This window comes from Nicotiana attenuata, unplaced genomic scaffold (assembly GCF_001879085.1).
Source record: "Nicotiana attenuata strain UT unplaced genomic scaffold, NIATTr2, whole genome shotgun sequence".
Taxonomy (NCBI): domain Eukaryota; kingdom Viridiplantae; phylum Streptophyta; class Magnoliopsida; order Solanales; family Solanaceae; genus Nicotiana; species Nicotiana attenuata.
The window spans coordinates 150,306-159,159 of record NW_017671521.1 but is presented as its reverse complement, the minus strand read 5'-3'; the positions used below and the strand labels follow the sequence as shown (position 1 = coordinate 159,159).

The 8,854-nt window shown below is 37.1% G+C and overlaps 1 protein-coding gene across 1 annotated transcript; it reads left to right on the top strand.

Moving 5' to 3' along the window:
* Positions 1 to 694: 694 nt before the first annotated feature.
* Positions 695 to 8,488, top strand: LOC109208766 (gamma-interferon-inducible lysosomal thiol reductase). The gene is made up of 5 exons (XM_019371921.1): positions 695 to 1,097; positions 7,450 to 7,515; positions 7,671 to 7,811; positions 7,988 to 8,080; positions 8,175 to 8,488. The coding sequence occupies exons 1-5, from the start codon at positions 840 to 842 to the stop codon at positions 8,313 to 8,315; spliced, it is 699 nt and encodes a 232-aa protein (XP_019227466.1). The 5' UTR covers positions 695 to 839; the 3' UTR covers positions 8,316 to 8,488.
* Positions 8,489 to 8,854: the final 366 nt, after the last annotated feature.

The following is an 8,854-nucleotide window of genomic DNA, read 5'->3' as shown; positions in this document are numbered from 1 at the left end:
ATTTGCTACGAATAGTAAATATTGAAACACTAGCTGCGAATTGTAATTAGCTATGAAACTGTAGTGCTTTTTGAAATTTCCTCTAAAAATATATAGAGAACTTCCGGTGCTTTTTTCTTTTTATTTTGTCTTACATACTATTGGATTAGCTATGAAACTGCAGTGCTTTTTGAAATTTCCTCTTAAAATATACAGAGAATTTCCGGTGCCTTTTTCTTTTTATTTTGTCTTATATACTATTGGATTTGTACAAACTTAAAGGAGCGACAAAAAGGATTCATATAGCCGATCCGAGCTTCTTTTGGATTGAGACATAGCTGTTACTGTTATATCCATAGCCATAAACGGGTAAAGAAAAGTTAGAAATTTCTTACTTTAACTTGTTGTATAATGATGAACCAAAAATTATGCAAGACAAGGATTCCATGAGTAATTCTTGGATAAATTTGGCTTTAATACCATATTGGCTCTAAAGCATGAAACAGAATGTTAAATCAAAGCGGATTTTTAAAATCCATCCCACCTAATAATTCTGGGATTTACATTTTTAACATGTCAAAAGAACTCTAGCAACTAAAACAAGGCTTACTACTTGTTGTATTAGTTCTAAAGCAGATAAAAAAAAAAAACTCTTTTTTTTTTCAAGTTGCTCATCTACCAGACCTGAAAAGTTCAGACGTTAATAACTCAACAATTTATTGTGGTTGGTGGGGGTGACCAATGGAAGTGTAGATAGGCGTAAAAGCTAAAGTAAACTGAAAAAGAAAAAGTTAAAAAAGTTGAAGTGCAAGTGTAGATAAAAAGACCAGAAGAAGAAAGTTTTAGTTCCAAAAGGGGAAATGGCATCTCATAATCAAATCTTTAGACTTATTATTACATTTTCTTTGATTTCATGGCTCATGTTTCAATCTCATGTGTCTTCACAAGACAAGGTTAACTTGTCCTTGTACTATGAATCGTTGTGTCCATATTGTGCTGACTTCATTGTGAACAAGTTAGCAAAGGTTCTTGAAACAGATCTTGCATCAATTGTGACTCTTAGGCTTGTACCTTGGGGTAATACTCAAATTGCACCCAACACCAGCTGGATTTGCCAGGTTCCTATTCTCTTTAAATTTCTCTAAAATAGCAACATTTTAATTTCCAAACTTCAGCTTATGAAAACTTTCATTTATTTGGTTATTTCCCTACTTTCTTAACCTAAGGTTTGCTTAGGCCTTACTCTTGTTAAGCTTTAAGACCTTTGGGTGAGACAAATTAAACCAATGGGTGTTCCCAAAACTTTCAGTACTTAATAAATATAATTCAGAGTAATATTTTTTTGAAAACTGTTACAGAATACACAATGAAAATAGACGGTCTGTTTCTTAGTAGTGTACATAACCCATACATAGATAGCAGATTTGTAGGAATCTCTTTTATTTTCTTTCCTTAGTTAGAAGCTGAAGTACATGTATATATATGTATCACTACATGGAATAAAACACCAATTTGATTCTTCCATACCTTGTTAATTACATGGTATCAGAGCCACATCTGTGGCTTCGCCGGAGTTGAGTTTGTCTCGCCGGAGTTGACCAAAACTTTCCGGCAGACACGTGAGGTGCGTGTGTGGTCCATTCTTTGTCCAGCTTTGTTCTCCGAGATCAACTTGTATTTTCGATCGATTGTTGGTTATCGTCTGATAACATAACCTTATTTTCGTGAAGAACAGACTCGGACAAGGTTGTATTACACCAATTTTGGTCAGGTTTGAGTTCTTCTACTGTTTGGTTTGTTTTTGGGATACTGAAGTAGTCGTGGAACAATATTCTTGCATCTGATTGCTTGTCTTGTGAATTGGTATTTGTTGAGTCTTCCTTGTAAGACGATTTGTTACAATTTGAGACTTGATATTATCTGTTGGGTCTTCCCTTATCAGAAACTTTGTTGGTCTCTGATTTTATTTGATTTGGGGAAAGATTTGTTTGGTTCTCTGATTTGGTTGAGTGGATTATTGGAGTGGAGTTCTGTTAAATAGATTGTTCACTTCGTGTTTACCAGAGATCTATTTTGGTGTTTTTTAGCTTTGGGGACCTCTATTAATTTAATCGGTTTGTTATTCAAAGAAAAAAATGATAGTAAAGAATAATAGCTCAACAACTCCTAGTCCAGCAATCTTGATTTCAGATGAGTTTCTAAAATTCCTTCAAAATCATAAATCAGTTAAGGAATCTTCTTCAGTTACTGCCTTTGCTGGATCAGATAAAACATGTCTTATCACATCTTCCAATAAATGGGTGATCGATTCAGGTGCCACAAATCACATGACAGGTAATCCAAATATTTTTTTTAGCTTTCGCTCACATAAAGCACACTCTCCAGTTACTGTAGTTGATGGATCAACTTGTAGCAGTGTTGGATCTGGGATTGTTAAACCAACTTCCTCTATTGCCCTATCATCTGTATTAAGTCTACCAAACTTGGCCTTTAACTTGATTTCTATTAGTAAAATCACCAAAGACCTTAATTGTTGTGTTGCATTCTTTCCCGATCATTGTTTGTTTCTAGATCTTACAACAAAATAGGTTATTGGTAAAGGATATTTATCTGGTGATCTCTACATCCTTGATGAATGAGATCCACAGTCTATTGCATGCTCTAGTGTTGTGTCTCCCTTTGAAGCACATTGTCGATTGGGATACCCCTCTTTGCCTTTGTTGAAGAAGCTTTGTCCTCAGTTTCAGAATATTTCTTCATTGGATTGTGAGTCATGTCGATTTGCAAAACGCCATCGCATCTTGTTAAGTCCAAGGGTTAATAAATGAGTTGAGTCAGCTTTTGAGTTAGTTCATTCTGATGTTTGGGGACCATATCCCGTTGTTTCCAAAACTTGGCATATGTATTTTGTCACCTTTGTAGATGATTTTTCTCGAATGACTTGGATTTACTTTATGAAGAGCCGCTCTGAAGTGTTTACTCACTTTTCTGCCTTCTGTGCTGAAATCAAAACTCAATTTAACGCTTCGGTGCGTATTCTAAGGAGTGATAATGCTAAAGAATACATGTCAGAGTTATTTCAGTCGTACATGAGACAACATGGTATTCTACATCAGTCTTCATGTGCTAATACACCCTCTCAAAATGGAGTAGCTGAGAGGAAGAATAGGCATCTACTTGAGACAACTCGGGCACTTTTGTTCCAAATGAAGGTTCCTAAATAGTTCTGGCTGATGCGGTCTCTACAACTTGCTTTCTGATTAATCACATGTCATCTACTGTGCTTGGTGGTAATGTGCCTTACAGTGTCCTTTTCCCAAACAAGGCATTATTTCCAGTGGAACCTAAGGTATTTGGAATCACATGTTATGTTCGAGATGTTCGACCATATGTTACCAAGTTGGATCCCAAGGCATTGAAGTGTGTCTTCCTTGGCTATTCTCCCCTTCAGAAGGGGTATCAGTGTTATTCTACTGAACTTGGCAAATATTTAGTGTCAATGGATGTGGTATTTTCAGATACTACACCATTCTTCCATGCACCTCCCATTTCTACAAGTCAGGGGGAGGAAGATGAGTGGCTAGTATATCAGGTTACTCGTACTTTGACAGAACAACGAGATGATGTTCCTCCATCTCCTAGTTCTATCGAGCACCAATCCATTATTCTGCCTTCAGCACCTGCTCCAACTGTGTTAGCAAGACCGCCAATTGTTCAAGTTTACTCGCGGAGGCAACAGACAAATGATACATGCTCTGCACCAGTTCCTTTGTCATCAGTTCCTTCATCATCAGATTTGCCTCCACCTGACCCTCCGGAAAACCTTGACCTTCCAATTACTCTTCGCAAAGGTATATGCACTTGCAAATCCACATATTTTATTGCTAATTTTGTTTCCTACGACCACTTGTCCCCTGCATCTAGATCTTTGATTGTGTCTCTAAACTCTGTTTCTATACCCAAAATGGTGAATGAGGCTTTGAATCATCCTAGATGGTTTGAAGCAATGCTTGAGGAAATACATGCCTTATAGAAAAACCACACTTGGGATTTAGTGGATTTACCCAGTGGAAAGAAAGCAGTGGGATGCAAGTGGGTCTTCACGATTAAAGTTAATCTTGATGGCTCTGTGGCGAGACTTAAGGCCAGACTTGTGGCTAAGGGGTATGCTAAGACTTATGGGGTGGATTATTCAGACACCTTCTCTCCGGTTGCCAAACTTACTTCTGTCCGCTTGTTTATTTCTCTAGCTGCTTCTGAGAATTGGCCTTTGCATCAATTGGATATTAAGAATGATTTTCTTCATGGTGATATCCATTAAGAGGTATATATATGGAGCAACCACCTGGTTTTGTTGCTCAGGGAGAGTATGGCAAGGTCTGTCATTTCAAGAAATCCTTATATGGCTTGAAGCAGAGTCCCCGGGCTTGGTTTGATAAATTTAGTGAAGCAATTCAAGAATGTGGGCTGAAAAAGAGCAAATGTGATCATTCTGTCTTCTACAAGCAATCAACAACTGGATCTATTCTCCTTGTTGTATATGTGGATGACATTGTTATCACAGGGAGTGATTATGCAGGAGTCTCTTCTCTCAAGTCTTTCTTGCATACTAAGTTTTATACAAAAGACTTGTGACAACTGAAATACTTCTTGGGAGTAGAAATAACTAGAAGCAAGAAGGGGATTTTCTATCTCAGAGAAAGTATATTCTTGACTTACTAGCAGAAACTAGTAAGCTGGCTGCCAAGCCTTGTAGTACTCCAATGGTTCCCAATTTGCATCTTATGAAAGATGATGATGATCCATTTAATGATCCAGATAGATACAGGAGGTTAGTTGGGAGATTAAACTATCTCACTGTGACTCGTTCAGATATTGCTTTTGCTGTGAGTATGGTTAGCCAGTTCATGTCCGTGCCCACAGTTAAACATTGGGAGGCTTTGGAGCAGATCCTATGTTACTTAAAAAGAGCACTTGGACTTGGCATATTATACAACAATCACGGTCATTCTCGCATTGAATGTTTTGCAGAAGCGGATTGGGTTGGATCCAAGATTGATAGAAGATCTACAACTGGTTACCGTGTATTTGTTGGTGGAAACTTGGTATCATGGAGAAGTAAGAAACAAAATGTTGTATCTAGGTCCAATGCAGAATCCGAGTATAGAGCTATGGCACAATCAACATGTGAGGTAATGTGGATACATCACCTTTTAACTGAAATTGGGTTGAAGCATCCTACTCCATCAAAACTCTGGTGTGATAATCAAGTTGCACTCCATATTGCCTCAAATCCAGTGTATCATGAAAGAACCAAACATATTGAAGTTGATTGTCATTTTATTCGGGAGAAGATTGATCACGCCCAACTCTAGTCCTAAAAAGGATAAGCGGTCGCTGCAAATATAATCTGGTCTAAAAGTCCGGAGTCGAATCCCACAGAGAACTAAGGCTTAGCTGTATCTCTTAATATCACCAAGAAGACAAGATTGAAAATAAATAAACAGCTGAAAACTAACTATGCTTAAATTGTAAACAATTAGAATAAAGGTCTAAGGTAATGGTTTCCCCCGTTGTTGATTTTCTTGGTTGTATGTTTCTTATAGCGTTGACTTAGTTACCTCTATCAATCATGAACTCTCCAGCTATAATAAATCTCTCTCAAGCAATTATGATAATTTACTAGACGCACTATCTCAAGCTACGCTAGCTAGATTCGCATTACAATTCACTTAGATTGCACCCGAGGTATCGTTATCTCTAATCCAACCTCTAAACCCTCGGTTATGACTCTCGCCTATACTCCGGGAGTGATGTTGTTCAAACAACTACCTAAATATACACTCTCTCTCAAGCAGATACATAATAAATAGGAACGACTAATTGAGGATCCTTTCAATTAACCACAATCAAAACATAGTTGAACAAATAGAGATTAAACTAATTCAAATCTATATTACTTATAACAACCAATTCATCCCCAACGGGTTTCACCAAAACCTTAGATTAGAAAAGTTAGCTACTCATGAAAATAACAAAAATCACAAAAGAATTCATATTCAAAGGTAAAAGAACAAAGAAGAAGATTAAAGATTGATGCCCAATGATCCTCCTTGCCTCTTGCCCTTCCTTAGGTCTAATTTGTGTCTAAAATATGTCCCCTCCTTTTCTTGGCTGGCCTCCTACGTTTAATATAGGTTTTAGGGCTTAAAATCCCGTGTTTTGAACTTTGGTCCCTGAAATTTACGCATCCTGCCGCGGTCCTACCACAGTTACGCCAGGACCGCGGCCAGAGTGGCCATCAGAATCTGCAGCAGTGTTCTGCCGCGGTCCTACCATAACCGCGGTGTGTTACCCTGTTCCCTTTGGAATTTGGGAAAACGTAAAACATGAAAGTTGTAGCCCTTTGAGTTAGCTTTCGAACCATATATTGTGAAGCCCAAATGGAGTTCTGAGCAAAAAGTTATGTCTATTTTACTAGACAGTGCGCAATATGCCTCCTCGAGTCTTCGTTTTGTTGTTTTATCATCCGTTGATCCCCGAATACGATCCCGGCTTAATTCCTTGGGCTTTTACTCAGACTTCAAAGCTCCAAATCACTTGAATTCATTCCATAACATCTATATATCTCGGAATCACTCCTACAAGGCATAAAACACACCGTTAGTGCAAAACACTAGCGATTAAAGCGCAAACTCAATTAAAGTGCACTAAACTAGAGTGTAATAAGCGACTAAAATACATAATTATAGTCTATCATCAAAGATTCAAGAGAACTTGATTTCCACTAGCTACGTGAAGACAGGAGAGCAGCTAGGTGATTTGTTCACTAAAGCATTGAATGGCACTCGAGTTGATTACCTTTGTAACAAGCTGGGCATGATCAATATATATGCTCCAGTTTGAGGGAGAGTGTTACAGAATGAACCTAGACACTTTACACAATGAACATAGACTGTTTCTTAGTAGTGTACATAACCCATATATAGATAGCAGATTTGTAGGAATCTCTTTTATTTTCTTTCCTTAGTTAGCACCTGATATACATGTATATATATGTATCAGTACATGAAATAATACACCAATTTGATTCTTCCATACCTTGTTAATTACAAAACCAATATGTAGATATACAACAGGCAGACACCTCTTGAGAAAAATACAAAGTATACATTAATTTGGGACACGAAGTAAATTCTTAAATTCCCCATAGCCCCAGACTCAAACCTGTGTACAAGTTCGATTGTGGGACTGACACCACTTATGCTAAATCCTGCGTTCGCCACTCATTCTAGCCAAAACTAATAGGCTCCCGCTTCGATTTTAATTTTATAATTATTCCAACGAAGAACTCTCTGCAAATTAAATTCTTGCAAACAAATTCTGTCATGTTCTATGACTTGTTAGGTCTTGCCTATTTAAACATCATTCGTGTCTGCATTTCAATTTGATGATTAAACTAACATGCAGCATGGACCAGCGGAGTGTCTGCTAAACACAGTGGAAGCTTGTGCTATCAAGGTTTGGTCAAATCTGGTAACCCCTCTGACACATACTATAAAATAAAGTGTTTTGAAAATAGTCAGCATTATACGAGTATAAGAACAATAGGTTGTTACATATATATATATATATATATATATTTAGTTAAAATCAAATTTTACTAATTCCACAAGTTGTTGATGATACAGGAAACACATTTCAAGTTTATAAATTGTGTAGAACGAATGCATCTGGAAAACAGGCAGTCCTCGTGGCAATCTTGTTTTTCTGCAACTGGTTTGAGCCAAACTCCCATCAAGAATTGCTATAACAATGGGCTTGGATATCGGGTAAGAACAAAAGTTTTAGTCGTCTGTCGGTCAAATGTTGATCAAGCAGTAGACCATGGCACAATTCTCATTAATATTGATCATTCGAAAATCATGCAACCAAGAAACTTTATTCTATTGTTTAAATATCTACTAAAGTAGAAATTAATAATTTCCTAATGTATATGAACTCACAGCTAGAGAAAGCATATGCAGATGAAACTGCAAGCCTGAACCCCAATCACAGGTTTGTACCATGGGTGCTAGTAAATAATCAGCCTCTTCAAGAAGTTAGTACCTCAAATCTCTCTGTGTTTTCCTTTCCATTCGTCGTATTGACTACGAGCAACATGGATGAAGATATTCTACTAATTCTGGCTGCAGGATTACCAAAATTTTATAGCATACATCTGCAGAGCTTATAGAGGGCGCAATATACCACAAGCTTGCAAAAACACAGCACTTGAGATCAATAAAACAAACGTGCCAGATAGTACTGGTCCTCGAGTCTGCTTTAGAGGATAATCAATAGCTGAATTATGTAAAGAGTTGCAGTGTTTTAGAGTGTGGAGTAGCAAGTTGTTTCTTGACTGCACAAATTGTACCAACTTTTAATGAGCTTTGTATTTTTCAAGCAACAATGTAACAAGTGTTCATACGAATTGAATAAATGGACTTCTATAACCGTATTACTAATATTTGCAAGAGAGTACTACTCGAGGTTTTCTTGATGACTTTTGCCTAAAGTTCGGTCACAGGAAATGATTAATATTGTTGAATTCTTTTCAGTGAGGTGATGGAAGTGAAGGAGATAATTTCGAATGAAAAGACGACAAAGAAAGCAAACAACCTTTTACGACTAGCTGCCCATATCTTTTCACAACACTACTACATTCAATATTGCAGTAATTGAAACACAAAAGAGGCGAGGTGAATTAGTCAAAAAATCTAGGTGACTAATTTTAATAGTCGACTCTTTTTCCCTGGGTTAAAGCAAAATAATAGTAACGAATATTTATGCAAAAAGAAATAAATGAGGCACAAAGTTTTATACTGCTTCATCT

Bases quoted from the DNA above. Each gene is read 5' to 3' on its own strand.
- LOC109208766 (XM_019371921.1), top strand. From the start codon at position 840: ATGGCATCTCATAATCAAATCTTTAGACTTATTATTACATTTTCTTTG. The intron at 1,098-7,449 runs GTTCCTATTCTC...ACTAACATGCAG, and splicing joins ACACCAGCTGGATTTGCCAG to CATGGACCAGCGGAGTGTCT. The intron at 7,812-7,987 runs GTAAGAACAAAA...ATGAACTCACAG, and splicing joins ACAATGGGCTTGGATATCGG to CTAGAGAAAGCATATGCAGA.